Source organism: Mytilus trossulus, chromosome 6, assembly GCF_036588685.1.
Source record: "Mytilus trossulus isolate FHL-02 chromosome 6, PNRI_Mtr1.1.1.hap1, whole genome shotgun sequence".
Classification (NCBI taxonomy): domain Eukaryota; kingdom Metazoa; phylum Mollusca; class Bivalvia; order Mytilida; family Mytilidae; genus Mytilus; species Mytilus trossulus.
In genome coordinates, this window is record NC_086378.1 from 14,033,204 (window position 1) to 14,050,977 (window position 17,774).

The following is a 17,774-nucleotide window of genomic DNA, read 5'->3' on the forward strand; positions in this document are numbered from 1 at the left end:
ATATAAATTATATTAGAAAGCATTATAAGAAGAATATCCATCTTCATAGTAAGGGGTACTCTTTGTTTTTTCATGAACTCCATTTATTCACACTCACTTGAAAATTCAGATGAAACATTTGAATGTGTGTACTTTAAATCCACTCTAAAAACTCGCTTATATAATATTAAACAATTAACTTAAACTTATCAAAATTGTCTGCAGATCTAGAGCTTTCCAAATAAAATCTGAAAGACTCTTTGAATTTCCCCCCCCCCCCCCCCCCAAGTCTAAGTCTTATAGTAGGCAAATCAGATGCATAGTTCTAGCTACTTACTAACGGAAAATTTATTAGTAATTTAGGAGGGTGTTGCATTAATCGAGAAAGAATGTTTTTGAACCGCTGAATTATTTTCATTCAAGAATGTCCACTTCAATAACCAAGTCCATATTATGCTTACCGCTCTTCCAATTACTAAGTACGTGGAACGATGTGGACATAAGCTATTTTGATTCAATCCAAAATAGTAACAAACTATTACAAAGAAAATCATTTTTCTGACTCTCATCAATCTAAAAAAGAAATGACAACTAGGCAGTAGCTTTCCGTGAAAACATCTCTGCTCAATTTGTGTGCAATGTTCACAAATTGTAACCATCTCTCCAGTCTTTGAAGTTTTGTCACATATGAAGATCAAAACCATAGTACACAGTACTGGTAGGACCACTGCATGAAAGGTCAATTACAAACAAATATGTCGTCTTGTTCATTCGTTTAAGATGAAACTTTGCTGCGGATGTGTTATTTTCATATTTCTATTGTGAAATCGTTTGATATTAAATGCATTATAAAAATAACTTTATGCTTTAGCCAGTATTTATATTTAAACATTTGTTATCAGTGGCGGGTCTAGACGGGGGATTACGGGATTTGACCACCTCTTTTTGGACGATCAATGCATCCCCCTTTTTCTCCAGGGTTGGGACCCTCCCTTTTTAATTGCTGGATCCGCCCCTGGTCATCCATGCGAGTGTGCGAGCGTTCTACTCTTCACTTATAAAGGACGTGGCATAACAGCTATTACAGCATAAGAACAAACTGCGAAAATCATGTAAAAAATGCATGGCTTGACTCACCAGTTTGATACGATGTACACAAAAAATATCATGAAGACAAATAGTACCAATCCAAGAGCTTAGTATTATACAGAAATCTTGAAGGTCAATAAAAACTCAACAGAAATTATGCCATCCCAGTAACTAAAGTAACAATATATATATATATACATCCAACAGATAATAGCATGAAGACGTCATAAAACAAATACAGAAAAGTATGATATGATTAAAAAAAAGTCATTGTGTTATGCCTACGGTACATAATTTCGACACTATGTATGAGTATACGTCCACATAAGTATAGCAACACATATTTACTTATATTTAGATTTGATAAAAACTGAATCAATTTTACTACCGATGAAAACACCTTATTGTGGTGTTATAGTGATATCATGCAATAATAAGTAGTTTCGACAAAGGACCAATAAGTACTTGGATCGTTTTTAGTATACTACGACCGTGCTTAATAATCAACACTACCGTAACACTAAGATAATACTAATACAAACAACATTGTTTTGTAGAGTCCATTTTAAGACGTCTTCTTAGTGTTTCAATTGAGAATGGAAATGGGTAATGTGGTCAAAGCGACAAGTTAACAACTCAATATATACTAGTTCAGTGATAATGGACGTCATACTAAACTCCGAATCATACACAAGAAACTAAATTTAAAATCATACAATCAACAAAGGCCAGAGGATCCTGACTTGGTCCTGACTTGGGACAGGCGCAAAATTGCGGCGGGGTTAAACATGTTTTTTTGAGATCTCAACCCCCCCCCCTATAACTCTAGCCAATGTAGAAAAAACAAACGCATAACAATATGCACAGTAAAACGCAGTTTAAGAGAAGTCCGAGTCCTATGTCAGAATAAGAAACAAAAAGAAAATAATCAAGATGACAATTATACATAAATAACTTCTAGCAGTTACTGACACGCCAGCTCCAGACCTCAATTAAACTGTTCGAAAGATTATGTCTTTATCATATGAATATCAGGCACAATCCCTCCTGTTAGGGGTTTAGTATTATACCATCATGAAATATATGAGAAGAACATAACCGTGTCATGACAACAACTATTTTTAGAATAAATGTGATTAATTCATATGCAAAGACCCTATATATAATAAGTGAATCAATATTAAAGCCACAATATGCAATCTTTAATGACCTGACAACAGTGTCATAACTAGCTCCCTTCTTAATAAGTCTGTTTAAAGGTTTTGTTAGCTACTAACTAGTATATACTAGTAAGACGCGAATGAAAGCGTATTCGGCTGATGGTGGGATGTTCTAAAACTTATGTAGTTTTTTTACTCATACGAAATATGGAATATGAAGTAATGCTTTGATAATGGTTGGCTAGCTAACATTGCGGCTCTAGTGAGTATCACTTTTACCAAGCGAACAATACGGCAGGAAATCGTCTAAAAAGTCTGTTAAACTTTATGATGTGGGTCTCATTGGGGTCTAAGCGTGGCGCGGGATTGCCGATTTTTTTGTAAGCGTGACACGTGAAAGTCAAATTATTGTGGCGTGAAAACGGAAAATGAGGTCTTGCGGGACCCGGGAAATGACAAAAAAAATGAAAATTGCTTACGTACATAGTGTAAGCGGGATACGGGAATCAGCTGACAAAACAGTAAGCGGGATCCGGGATTGGAACCCCCCAAAGAGACATCTTATGATTGTGAGGTAATTTGCTGTTTGTTACCGTATATCAGAATCATACGACTTTTCACTTTTAAAACACATTGCATGACAGTTCCACTGAACTAATTAGAATGATTTGTATAGTAGTATGTTTTTTTTTGTATAAAATAAAGAATAGACATTGGGAATATGTCAGGGACAACAACCCGACCAAAGAACAATTACAGCCGACGATTAAATAATGTTTATCATTTTGCTTATTAACGTGCCACAGATCAATCGACTAGCATATATGTACGTGCCCGTACCAAGTCAGAAGCCATATCTGTGTCATTGGTTTTGTGCACGTTGAATTAAAGATAAAAGTAATAGGAAAATACGTTTTTGTTCTCTATAACTGGACGAAAAAAAAACCCACTAGTTTCGCAATCTGATAATTTATGCTAGTAATCTACAGACAGATCATGCAACAGTCCAAGCTATGCTCTGTAAACGTATAAAGCTTGAGCAAATTTTGGATCACTGAGAATTTACGTATCACTTCTGAAACTATAAGGCTTTTTAGATGGTACATGTATATAAAATGAAGTGTTATATGTAATATCTATCAGTCCTCGGTCAATATTTAGTTTTGGGGATTTCTCGGAAAATTGTGGTCCAGTTGTAGAATGCTAACTAACAAATTAGATTGAAGAACATATATATACTGATTGATCTTTTCTACATATGTAAGACAAGCTTTTGATGAGCAAAAAATATGAGCACGTCTAACGCGTTTATCACCTTTAAAAGTACGAAAGGAATCATTCATGTAATTAGATGATTGTGCCGCGTATAGCCATAAGGAGTCGTTTGATTTTACAATGCATTGTTTAAACGTTGTCATTATTGACTGTTATGGATCAGATCACCCCTGTTAGAACAAAGGAGCTGGGATGTAATTATGATAAATGATACGGACCATTCATTAAATTGTAAAGAGAGATCATGCAATTTGTCCGCTTAAATCATCAATACTTTAAAGGGACACTAGCTACGGGATGTATTAAAAAAAAAATCGAATTATGATTTTTTTTTTGAGTTTTTAAATGTCAGTATGGTTCATTTTTCAAAATAAGCCAAGAAATATTGATGATGAATTATGCACTTGCAAGTGAATAATTCGACATCATTGAATCATTTTAATCTTAAAACTGAAATTAAACAGACCTATAAAAATCCAATTGCACGATTTTCAAGTGATATCTATTTATAAATGTATCTATATTTATGTTTATATCGCTTATATGGTCATCAGACGGTCAATTCGATAGTTGCTTACAGTCATCAGTCATCAGTTGCTTATCCGTGATATACTACAAAAGTAGCGGAAAGAATAAAGAAGAAAAGTTAGTAGAATACTAGATGGCGTCTCAGTAGACTAAACTGCACTCGAAACGAAGCTACATAGTTGAGCCCATGCCCTGTACACTTGTAAATTTAAGACTTTTTATGATTTGTATAATGTTTTTATTTGTATTGTAGTCCTGTAATTTTTTGTTTTCATTTCAATGTTATATTTAACTGTGCCATTAAAGTGCGAGGTTTGGCATGCCTTAAAACCAGGTTCAACCCACCACTTTTATTCCCCTTTAAAAGTGTCCTGTACCAAGTCAGGAAGATGGCTATTGTTATAATATTGTTCGTTTCTGTTTTCTCTTATTTTTGAGATAAGACGTGGCACGGTATTTGTCTATCCCATATTCATGTATTTGGTTTTGATGTTATATTTGTTATTCCCGTGGTGTATTGTCTGTTGCTTGGTCCGTTTCTGTGTGCTGTTGCGTTTCGGTGTTGTGTCGTTGTTCTCCTCTTATATTACTCAATTTATTTCACTTGACTGGGCGGAGTTTAACCGTTTCGCTCATAATAAACCATTCCATCTATAGATAGGTGTTTCAGGATAAACTCATCAATGAAGTGTCCATTTATTCTTTTGTAAATCCCTTTGATGCACTGATAGGTGATTAGAAATCAGTAATAACTATAACGGCTATCATCCTTATCACACACATCTTCAAATAGACTGTCCTTATGCAAATTAAAACGTAAGCTCCGCCCGATCAGTTGAAATGACATTGGTAATATTTAATGCGTTTCCCTCAGTTTTGGTTGTTGCCCCGATTTTGTTTTTTGTCCATGGATTTTTGAGTTTTGAACAGCGGTATACTACTGTTGCCTTTATTTACATTGTTATAAATCAAATATGAGAAATTGAAAGGTAGCACCCCTTTAAACACAGAATATCACAATAGGAAATATGGGTTAAAAATGTTTTAAAGAAGGTCATTATGGTCATATATTGTATAAACATTTTATTATGGTATTTAGTTTGTTCGGAAATATGAATTCTTCGTCATTAGAGTGTTTTAACGGGCGCATAAACGTATGATATTCATAGATAAAAGTTGACATCGAACCAACCCAAAACGTTTAATTTGTTAAAAAATATATTGTTGATTTCTAACAAAACAAGACAAAATGGCAATGATAACAGACCAGAGATTGAAAGAGATGGAAGAGGAAATGAGTCGGTAATAACCGAATAGAAAATGTCATAATAATTAATATCCCCAATACATTTTATACAGAATCAAGATTCATAAAATAATGTACACAGTCTAGTACTTTTACTAACTTCTACTAGATACGCAACGGACTGGTTATTCTTCTATGCCTTTTTGGGAAAAGAAGAACCCTCCACCTTCCCTCATAATGTTTGATTAAGTTCAGCTTTGTCATCCAGACTTACAAATCCATGACTGACGGTGCAGATATACACGTACATATATCCCTAGTTCAAGTAGTTGTTACTGTTATTGTTAGAGACAAAAATTGAAAGCAGTGACAGTGTCTGTGTGAATAGTCAAATTGGCATTCCTAGGCTACACGTCCGCCCATGGGAATTAATGATAATGCAGTGATACGGAAGGACAAGCGTCATGTGCTAATTGCGCTTATCCACCAGAAGTGGCGCATAGAGTGACAAATGTAAGAGCCTACATAGCACACAATATTTTCCCCTCGTATTGATACATTTAGATATCATCACATGGATTTTCAATCATGTTTCGTGTCGCCATGTGTGTGTACACAACTGTGTAGTGTTTCCTTCAATGATAGGAGCACCTACATTGTATATATGTTTTTGGTACATTACAGGTGTTTTCCTATGTTAATAATAGCAACATGCAGTATAACTGATTACCCCAAAAACGTAATAAACTATCATTAATGATATAATTTTTTTATATAAACAACTTTAAAGTTGTGAAATTTGGCTAGTACATATAGACAAGAATTTTTCTCTAAATATAATCTTTCAAGTTAGCTTGCTTTTATTACGATTGAAAAACCCAAAAGCCTTTTTATGAATAAAACATTTTTCTCCATAAAAGGTGCTTTACTGTCCTTGTCAATGTTTTGGTTTGTTTTGACATTTTGTAAACATGCCTTTAGCGAAATTGTTGTTGCGTCTTATTAATTAATATTAATCTGTACTGTTATTCTTGTCATTGTGATGAAGTTATAATAATACAAAAAGTGCAGAGGAAATGCCAGAAACATCCTCTAATACGGAACGTCTGGAATAAGTATGGTAAAGACAAATTTGGAAAAAAGTCACATGTACATTAAAGGCCAGGATTTTTTAATTTGTTGGTTTAGGGATCTGCCGACCTGATTTTGCCAACTTGCAGAATAAAGATAGAATTGAGTTTTCATGCTTTTTCATTCCCGCTGAGTCTGAGTCAGAGTTTGGCTGGGCCGGCCCGGCCGACCCTAACAAAAGCATTATCTCTAAAAAATAAATAAAACATCCTTTTTGGGGAAAGACGGCTTCAAGCCGTCAATCCCCTATGGGGTTGACCAGAGTGACACTCCCTCACATCATTCATTTTGTTTTTATAATGTGGAAACCCCCCAAAAAATCTTACTTAGATTTAAGAGAAGGAAACCCAGAAATGAATAGTTTGACTTTAAACACTTTTTTAAAAATTACCCTTTTGTTTCTCACGAAATTGTCGTATCTTGAACTCTCTTTTACACTATTTACATTTCTTTTACAATCCGGAAAAATTAGTATGACGAGATATTCTAAATATATCCAACCTACATTGTATTTTATAGTGACGTCATTCTTGGAAGAAGCAGGGATAACCTTCACCAGTTCACTGGTTATTTAAATCATTTTTAGAGATTGTGCACTGATTACAAATTTGTATTTGTTAAATATAAACATAATATTGTTTACTATAGATGATTTAAACATCAACATGCAATACTTTAATTTGTAGGTCAACAACTTTCAAAATAAACAAAGATCGAGGGGTTACATGAGACGGGGGAAAGAAACGATTTTATTACTTTTTTCTGGTCTCACTAATTAGCAACAAGAAGCGCCAAAAAGCGACTAGAAGCGTCAAGAAGACTATTTAGCGACAAGACAAAAAATTATTCTTCTTGTCGCTTCTTGTCGTTAAAATTCTTCTTGTCGCTAATTAGTGAGACCACTTTTTTCTGTAAAAATTCTGAGAATCTTCCTCCAATTCAGGAGCACCTCAATTGATGAGTAATTATCCTCTAAAACAAAAGTTAATGTATTTGAACACTTAAAATGTGGCATTTCATTGGATTAGTAGTCTTCTGTTAAAATTAAATTTTTGTGTACCTTCATAATCATTGTAATGGTAAAAAAAAAGAAAAAAAAAATATTTTGTAGTTGAAACATATTTATTATTTACAAATATTTCAAAATTAAGATTTGGAAACAAGCTTCACACAGTTTACATCAATCATATTGTTTTTTTTTATTAGTACCTGTTTCCCTGTGATGAGAGTTGTAACTGGGAACTTTAACAATGGAAATTTAAAACTGAATAAATTTTCAGTCCACACTTTCTTAAGAAAAAACTTAAAAATCCAAGAGTACTGTCACAGAAAATGGAAAATGACCCTAGCCTGCAGTTCAGTGGTACACAATCAAGATTTCAAAAAATATTGTAGTTGTTGTGAAATGACAGAATTCAGTTGAGTTTTGATAATTAGCTATCAACTTTAATCAAATGTTAAGATTTAGAAGATGCAGATCTCTTCCATTGGTTCAAATTGAATCCTAAACTAAGGAAATGAAATTACATAAACAACAATTGATTTCAATATTGTCAACCTTTCTACATGTTCTAGCTGTTCTCTTTTTCATTCTTCATATGAAAACTATCAAAGGATACCCCCCTCCTTTCATAAAGAATAATTAAATAGAAACAAGGGCCGTCTTTCCCCTCAGAGCTATTCAGCTCTTTGATTTATGAAATGAAATGCATTTTAAAACACTAACGGAATTGAAAACATTTCTGATTTACATATCTAAAAATAGACAAATCAATCATAAATGACTTTGAAATGTCGTTTGCGTAAATAATTTTGCAAATTTGACTACTGGTCCTCTTGTGTGGGGTACTGGTTGGGCAGACACTGCCAAAATAAAAATGGTATAATAATAGATAATACTATGACATACCAAAACATTGATCTGAAACCAGAATATCCACCCCCAACCTACATGTATATTCATCCAGATATATTTTAGCCTTAACAAGCTAATTATTGTTTCATCTTGTGTCTCATTGACAATCATACCACATCTTCTTTTTTATTAGCAAGGGTTGTATCCCTTGGTCAGTCAAACTTTCAGTTTTTGTTGAATTGAACTACAGGTACAATAACTGGTGCATTTATCTTTTGATATTTCTCTGGTCTGGCTGACAGTCAAATGTATACTATTTTTTTTTTTTTTAAATGTTCTCCATATATATACCAAAGATATTTGTATAGCTCTATACAAATCCTTACCCTCACCTTAAAAAAAAGGAAAGAATATCCTAAAATTAATATGAGGCTTTTGATTTGTGATGTCTTGTACAGCTTTGTGATTGATTGAGTAAATGTTTCAATTCTTTTTCATACTTAGTGTTTTTTTTTTATATGAAATCCCCCCTACAGTACAATGAACTCTGTTCAACAATAGTGGATATGTTATTTGAGGTTTAATCACCACACTTTACTTGTCTTTTTCAGATTCGAACAAGAAATATTGGCTCCAAAAGGCCAGGGTTCTAAGCCACATCCTATGATAATAGGATCAAGAACTTTCACCAATGTTCAAGCCAGGATATCATCAGATCCCCCTTCTGTTGGGCACCCCCCTCCTCCACCCTTGAGAAAACCACCCACAGCTCCACCTGGTAGTAAGCCTGCAGGACCACCATCAGTTTCCTTGCCAGCTTCAGGTATGTATACTTTACCGTCCTGTACCTGGTCAATATGTATTCCTTTATGTATTTTATGCTTATTTTGGATTCTGTTTATATATGCAACAATGACAAAAGGTCTTGTTAAACTTGTTTAACCCTGCTTGGCTGATAATGTAAGAGGTCAAATGTACATGTATATTTATCAAAAGGTTAATAACTATATCTTTACAACAATTATTTAATAAATAACCTAGGAAAAAAAGAATACATTTTATTTCATAAAGTGGAGAGAAGTGCAGAGAAGTGTAATCAGGTCCATGTAACACTTATCAATTAATTAAAAATATTAAAAAGTTTTCAAATTTTAACATTTTTGAAATTTTGATCAAAGTTTTAAAATATCATAATTCCAAACATCAAATGTTTGGAATTTTGATCATATTTTAAAACTTTGGTAAAAAATTTGAAATTTTAAACTTTTTAGTATTTTGAATTGATAAGTGTAACACATACCCAATTAGCATATACATTAGATTAAATACAGTTTTTGAAAATTGCAAATAATTATTTATTAAAATGTTGGTATCGTATGTGGACCAGCTGATTATTCACATTACTTTACATTTATTTTTCAGTGTTGGCAGCTCCCCCACCACCGCCTCCTGCCTTACTACCAAAACCAAAGGATAAATTAGACATGCCACCATTAGCCCCTCCTCCTCCCCCTCCACCCGCAATCAGACCTGCATTTGTTCCCCATCAAGTCAGACATCGACCTCCTCCACCTAGGCTTCCACCACACAGGTTTGGACCACCAGGCCCAGGACAGTATTATGGACCTCCAGGTGGACCTGGACCTCATGGTTTTCCCGGACCACATGGACCTGGACCCTATGGTCCTGGACCACATGGGCCTGGTCCTGGCCCCATGCCTCCTTATAGAGGACCTGGACCAATGGGTGGACCAGCTCCTCCAGGTCCAATTGGACCAGGCTATGGATTCAGTGATGGTGTCCAGCATATGATGGCTAATGAAGGCAGTGGTAATATTATCAGTAGTGGTCCTACAGGACCACCTAAGGAGGAAAAACCTAAAATGGTGATCTCAGCAGGTCCAGTTATAAATAAACCAAAGTTAGAAAAAAAGAAGAAAAACAAGAAAGCAAAATTGGAGACAACAGTTACAGAAACAACCACAATAGTTACGCCTGTAGACACTGGACCCAAAGTTGTAGCTGGTCCAACAATGCCTGTAGAATTAATGGGGGAAGAAGCTATTTCTATGGAAGCAGAAACGGAAGATAGCACTGGAAAAAAGAAAAAAGACAAAAAGAAAAAGTTTATACGAACAGCTGCAGGACAGATATGGGAAGATCCGAGTTTAGAGGAATGGGATCCAGGTATGTAATTTAAAGGAAATCATAGTTTTGAAATCAAGAATCAAGTATTTAACTTTGGGCACATATCCTAAGGACCTTTAGTAATATAGTTGTAAAATGTGTTCAGTATGACTGTCAACGTTAACGTAAGAATATACATAGTAAGAGTGATAATATGAATACAGGTAAAAGCTTATATCTCAAAAAATATTGATCATATATAAAGCTTCTGGAAATGGCGAAATTCAAAAAGTGAAGATCTATTTTCTGTCTATTTTACCAAAATTTCCAGACAGATACTTATAGAAATAATTGTTGATTTTCACCTTATATAAAAAAGAAGATGTGGTATGATTGCCAATGAGACAACTATCCACAAAAGACCAAAATGACACAAACATTAACAACTATAGGTCACCGTACGGCCTTCAACAATGAGCAAAGCCAATTGCATTACTGGTTATTATCTTGAAAACTTAAATGTAACTTCATTCCTTCATCCATCCAATATAATGTTAAAGTTTTGGTTGGTGGGGGTTTACCATTTGTGGTTACATCAAGTAGAAAATTAGTTTACTTATTCTTAATGATTTAACCTTTTTGAAATATAAGCAAAATGAAGGTTATAATCCAGATTTCACAATTCACTGAACATTGAAATGTGATACTGCTTAGCTTGTTGTCATGGTGTCATATGAACACAATCACACTCTTTCCTTTATATTTTCTGTGTAGCTTATTGTTAAACTGTACAAAAACTTGAATACTAGGGATTCATTATTATTCATTGGATACCAATTTTCATGGATTTTGTGGGTACATGAGAACAACGATTTCAAATTTTCGACGAATACGAATTTTCTAAAGGAATGAGTGCGGACTTTGCTAAAACCACAAAATTTGATATATCCACGAAAAGGTAAGTTTTCCTCAGACCACGAAAATTGGTACCCACAAAAATAAATGAATCCACAGTAACAGGAGTTTAATGCAAAAGAAGGCAAAAGCTCCGTCACTTATAGATAAACATACTAAATACATTGCAGTTGTAATGATTAACAATTTGTTGTTTCAGATGATTTTCGTATGTTTTGTGGAGATTTAGGAAATGAAGTAACAGATGAGTGTTTGGCTAGAGCATTCAGTAAATATCCTACATTTGTCAAGGCTAGGGTGTTACGAGACAAAAGAACAAATAAAACAAAAGGTTATGGATTCGTTAGTTTCAGGGACCCCCAAGATTTTGCAAGAGCTATGAGAGAAATGAATGGTATGTACATATTTACATTAATATACAAAAGATTGTATTAGCTTTTTCAACAATGCCAAACTGTTATAGAGTTTGTCTGACCAAAACAGAAATTTGAACTTTTCTTTTATTTTTATAGAGTTTGTTTGACCAAAACAGAAATTTGAACTTTTCTTTTATTTTCATAGAGTATGTCTTACCAAAAAAGAAATTTGATCTTTTCCATTATTTTTTCTACAAAAAAGTTTAAAAAAAAAAGGAATTTTTGTCTGAAATTTTCTTTGTCAGACAAAGTTTGGTATACACTGCCTAAATGATTGGCATATTTTTGGCAGTCAAACAGGGAGAAGGCATGACTTAGTAAAGATGATATAGGAAAAGGTGAATCATCCAGAATGTGTGCAAAATAGTATATTGCCTTGATAATTTGTTCTAATTTAGTTTCTTGAGCAAAGGGTTTTTATCCACTTAGGCCACGTTTTTTTAATTTGTTGGTTTTATGGATTTTCCCCATGAAAAAGTTGGGTCGGTCGGTCGGGAAAAAAAAGCAAAAAAAATATCAGAAAAAAAATGCAACATAAATATACATTTCACCTTTCTAACAAAATGTTTTTTATGCTATTTTGTCATCATTTCAAATTTTAGTTCGATGAAATATTCTTACTCAGCTGTCATAAATATCGCATGACATTGTCTAATGATTTGCCGTAAAAAAGGGGGGTGTTCACAGACAGAGACGAAATTAAATCGTCTTTTTACAAATAAGAAAAACAAAGTGAATTATTCGCGTAGCTCTCAATCAATTCCAGAAAACTTGGTGAGTAATGATCTTCCAAAACGAAAACTGATAAAGAAAAAAATGTAAAAAACGTCGACGTCATACGAAAATAAGTTTCAACACACGTGTCAAAAACGTAAAAAGTAAAATCACAAAAATACTGAACTCAGAGGAAAATCAATTTCGGAAAGTCCATAATCACATGGCAAAATCAAATAACAAAACGCATCAAAAACGAATAGACAAGAATGTTACTGTCATAGACTAGTCCATGGAAAAAATGAGAATATCGGGTTAATCTAGTGTCATGCATTCCCGTTTTTAATCCAAATGGACGATATTTATTTTTTATTATTCATCAAACAAGAAAATTCTAAATGACTTGTTGACATACAGAACTTTTACTTCCAAGGTGCTTCCACCTGTCCACATTTGGACAAGTCTATTTCTATGAGATTATGCATCTTACAGACTGATGACAAATAAGGGAAACGAACTTATTGTGTAATGGGCTTTAAACACAGCTTTCGTTCCGCAAAATTATTTGCGTAAACGACATTTCAAGGTCAGTTATAATTGATTGGTCTATTTTTAGAAACGTAAACTGGAAGTTTTATTTTTTCACACTCACAGAGAGTGTTATCAATTTTGTTAGTGATTCATGCATTTCATTTCATAAAAAAAGAAGAATTTAATGATTTTTCAGGGATAATGTATTTTTTTGGGTCGGCGGGAAGAAAAAAGCATGAAAAGTCAATTTTATTTTTATTCTAAGAATTGGCAAAATCGGGTCGGCGGATCCGTAAACCATCAAATTAAAAAATCCTGGCCTTAGACATTGATGTTTAGATTTATACTTTTAGAATTGTTGGTTAGTTTTTTGTTTTTAAATGTGTGTTATTGTAGTCCATCAAAGTTGTCACATGCACTTCTTCCCCAGGTGTTTTATTCATAAAAGTATAAGAAATATAATGCAAATACTTTTCAGTTGTTTTTTTAAGACTAAAGGTTAAACATAAGTACTAATGTTAACAAGTAGAATTCTCAATAAGTAGGAAATTTTCTAGTCGGTTTCAAAATAAGGAGAATGTTTTTTGTTAAAACACAAATTTAATGGATTGAAAGACTTGGTGTTTGGCCTTACCTGCAATACAAATTTTAATTATGTTTACAGGTATTATAAACAATGTCAGTTCTTTTCCATATGTTTTTGAAGTAAGATTTATGACAGCATTTTATATACCAAAAATTATGGGAAGCCAAATGTTTAAAGTTTACCAGCAAAGTGGCTTAAATTGTCTAAGTCTACTACATAGCTATGAAGAGGGGAGTTGTAACAATAGCTTTAATTCAAACTTAAAGTTTACCATGCAGAAAAAGTGAATAATAGGTAAATAAATTCATCATAAATACCAGAATTGAAATTTTGTACCTAAATCTGTGATTGCTCTTCAAAATTTAAAAACATTGTTAAGAGTAATAGTGACACTCAAATCAATAAGTAAAAAATAACAAATAAAGTATCAAGTTAAAGAGCATATAGGACTCACACTTCAAAAAGGTTTTGTCTTATTATTTAGCATTTCAAATATATTTAAAGTTTTTTACAATAAAAACATACTTGACCAACTTATCACATGGATAATCAGATATTTTCCAGGTATCATGAATAATTTCAGTTTATTTCCCTTTGTTTTTGAAATAAAATTTATATTAAGGAATGTTTTACATAAAAAGTTGCAACAGCAAAATGTCATAAAAAGACCCCTCCAAAGTAATTAAATTGTCTAAGGCTACTCCCCATCTTTGATTTAGGGAGTTGTAACAATAGCTATAGTTTAAACTGGAAGTTTACCATGCAGAAGAAATATTGAATAATAGGTAAATAAACTCATAGATACCAGGATTTACATTTTGTACCCAGATGTGCAATATGTTTACAGTGAACTTCGAATCAAGGAGTTAAAATGCCAAATAAAGTATGTAGTTGAGGACCTGAAATTATGAAGGATATTGTCAAATAAATCTATAATCATCTATTCCTGGGTCAGAAAATCCTTACAATTTCCAGAAATATTCATAGTTTTGTACAGTCGAAAGATACCTGTAGCAATATGGATAAACAAAAAAACAGGTGTATAGGAATTGCAAACTTGCTCCTTTAACTATTAAAGTCATACTAATAGGCAGCAAAATCCTGAAACTTGCCCCTTTTTTCATGGTTTAATGTATTTTGGTATGTTTGTTAGATACAATAATAATAGTAGGCTAGTCGATAGGTCACATATATTTGGTGTATGGATGTTCAAAATAAATTCACTAATGATTAGTAGAGTAGGCAAGACATTTCAGTTTGTGTACTCCTCTTTACATTATACATTGTAAGTTGTTAAAACATAGAATTAATATAATGATAAAATATTGATTCACTTTGTCAATTTATGTTTGGGGTAAAAATTTTATTCAAACTGTCGACCAAGATGATTGGTTGATCAAAAAGATATGCATAATGGATCCTTTATACAAGGCCTCTTATTGGAATGTTCAGATCTAACACAAACTACAAACACATCTAACACAGCAATGTGAAAGATCTGATTTTAATTAGATTGGTATTAGAGCGTCAATTGATAGAAATATAAAATAAAATGGTGATGCCCATACAAATACCTGAAAGTAATTTCATTAAAACCTGTTTGCTTACGTGGGGAATATTGTAAAAGATGTTACAGTCTACAAAACTCATCATATGCATTTAACCTTTGCTGATCAAATGAATTGGTGATTAAATTACCAACAATAACTTGTCATTGCTGCATTGGTTATTGACAATTAATTTATAAATCTGATGAGATGAAGAAATTAAGAACTCTGCCATCAAAGATATTGGCTCAGCATGTTATATCAAACATTATATCCATTTCAGATTATTTATTTGTCACAGTATAAGAGTTCATACATAATATCATATACACTTTTAAATGCTATAAATTTCCTCTATTTATACAGATTAAGGATTATAAAAGATAGCAAAATAAATGTATTGCAGAAATGATATTGTTCTCAGAACATTAGAAAAATTACATGTTCATCCACTGTATTTAACCAGGTTTAATCCACCATTTTCTACATTTGAAAATGCCTGTACCAAGTCAGGAATATGACAGTTCTTTTTCCATTCGTTTTTGATGTGGTTTGTTATTGGATTTTGCCATGTGATTATGGACTTTCCAATTAGATTTTCCTCTTAGTTCATTTTTTGTTGTGATTTTACATTTTAGTTGATTGATTGATTGATTGTTGGTCACTTTATGCTGCATTACTTTTTAGTTGAAGATCCTTTGTTACCTTATAGATGCCTTTTCTGGATTAATTGGGGTAAAGATGACAAGAGCACACATATAGTCTCTTGTTAGTTAGCAATAGTTTAGCCCTCTCCTCTTCCTGTTTGTGAGTGCACCCATGACAGCCAGTGAAGTGACCATAAATATGTCAATTTTAAGCAATTTATTTATGATATATTTATAAACTTTACACAATGATGAGTGTTATCACACTTGTCTTAAAGATCATTTTATAATACAAAGTATACATGTTGCACAAAACTGTGCATGTTGTATGGATCTATGTTACCTTTTTCTCAATTGATGGAAAAAGGTTGATGATCATTTCAAATTATTGGCCAAATAATAAGTTGTTGTTTTTTTTGCTCAATTCAATGTAATGTTGAACTTGCATATTCATTTGTACAGGGATGATTCCACTATATATTTTAGGGCCTCTTAGCGGCCCTTAAATTGGTCAGCGGCCCCCAAACAATGTATGTGAATATAAAATTCCCAATTAAGGACAATAAAATAAAAATTAGTATTTCCGGAAAAGTTTCCATCACTGATTACGGCAACTATAATTTTTCATAGTTTGTCGTCAAAACGTAGTAAAATCCAGATATCATAAGAATAATAATTAACTATAGAAGATATCTTATATGAAAAATATTTATAAGATATTTCATATACTTTATAAGATATCTTATAAAGTTTTAAAACTTTATTAAATATATAAGATATCTTATTAAATATATAAGATATCTCATATAATATATAAGATAGCTTTTAAAAATGAATTATATAAGACATGTAAGATATCTCATATATTAAATGAGATCTCTTATATATTATATAGGATATCTTATATAAATCTCATATATTATATAAGATATCTTATATATTATGAGATAATTTGAAATTCGAATAAATAGCTAAACGGCTGGCCATAGGTTTATGTTAGCTGGTATATTTGTTTTTGTAATAGGCCTCGTTTACCAAAGTTAAGATGATAGTGCATCATGTGCAATGATACTCATGTATTACAACTTCCCTGGTCTCAATCCAATTACTTCTTCAATCAGTGTACACATGTACAGGTGAAACTAAATAATACATTTTCCGTTTTTACAGGAAAATGATATTATTTCGTCTAAGATTGTATCGGCATAAAAAAATCCCAATTGGGATAAAAATTCCCAATTTGATATTCAAGGGACCCATTTGAAAACACCTGGAATCATCCCTGATTTGTATCACAATGAAAAAGGAGAGCAAACCTGATCTACTTACAAGCATTATTTTTTATTTTTTTATTTAAGCTTGCTTTTTACCCGGTAACTGTCTCGCCCTCCTTCCTGAAAGGGCAAGACGTTAGGTATATCAATTTGCAGCAACATCGACATATACTTTTTTGTGTTTCACGTAATAAATAAATTGGAACTGCTGACCTGTTCAGGGCACCCCATTTCTTGCCATGTTTGATGCCATTTTTTTTTTAAATTTTGTTCTTATCTTGTTTTTGTCTCACCACAACATAGGTTTATTTCCAAGCGTTGCTAGGGTCATCAATTGTTTTAGTTTGTGATTAGGTCATTTCAATTGAGTTTATTGATTAAGCTTTGTGTTTCAGAGAGTAGTAGACCAGGGTTCCTCATATCTTGAATACATATATACAATATGCCTTTTGGATTATGTTTGTTTTCCTTGACCTCATTTTTAGTGTACTGCTTAAAAGCTGTATATGTTTACTAACATTATTTTTTCCCAGTCATAGTTAGGAATAAAACAGCTATATTTGGTATATAGAATCACTGCAAGCATATACATATCTGCCAGTCTTGGTTCAAATGACATTGACATCATTTTATAGATCTGTGATTTGTTAAAGTATTCACGGTCAAGTTCCTTGCTTAGATACTTTAAGCAATCGGTAAATTATGTTTGTTGTATTGTGTTCTTTTCTATATTTTTGTTTTGTTTTCTGTGGCT

The 17,774-nt window shown here is 32.6% G+C and overlaps 1 protein-coding gene across 1 annotated transcript in view; it reads left to right on the plus strand.

Moving 5' to 3' along the window:
• Nucleotides 1-5,223: 5,223 nt before the first annotated feature.
• LOC134720839 (RNA-binding protein 42-like) overlaps nucleotides 5,224-17,774 on the plus strand; it is a 35,232-nt gene continuing 22,681 nt past the window's right edge. The window contains exons 1-4 of the mRNA XM_063583394.1: nucleotides 5,224-5,333; nucleotides 8,875-9,086; nucleotides 9,686-10,450; nucleotides 11,505-11,699. Coding sequence (XP_063439464.1) covers nucleotides 5,281-5,333; nucleotides 8,875-9,086; nucleotides 9,686-10,450; nucleotides 11,505-11,699 — 1,225 coding nt within the window. The 5' untranslated portion in view covers nucleotides 5,224-5,280. The remainder of the gene's footprint in view (nucleotides 5,334-8,874; nucleotides 9,087-9,685; nucleotides 10,451-11,504; nucleotides 11,700-17,774) is intronic.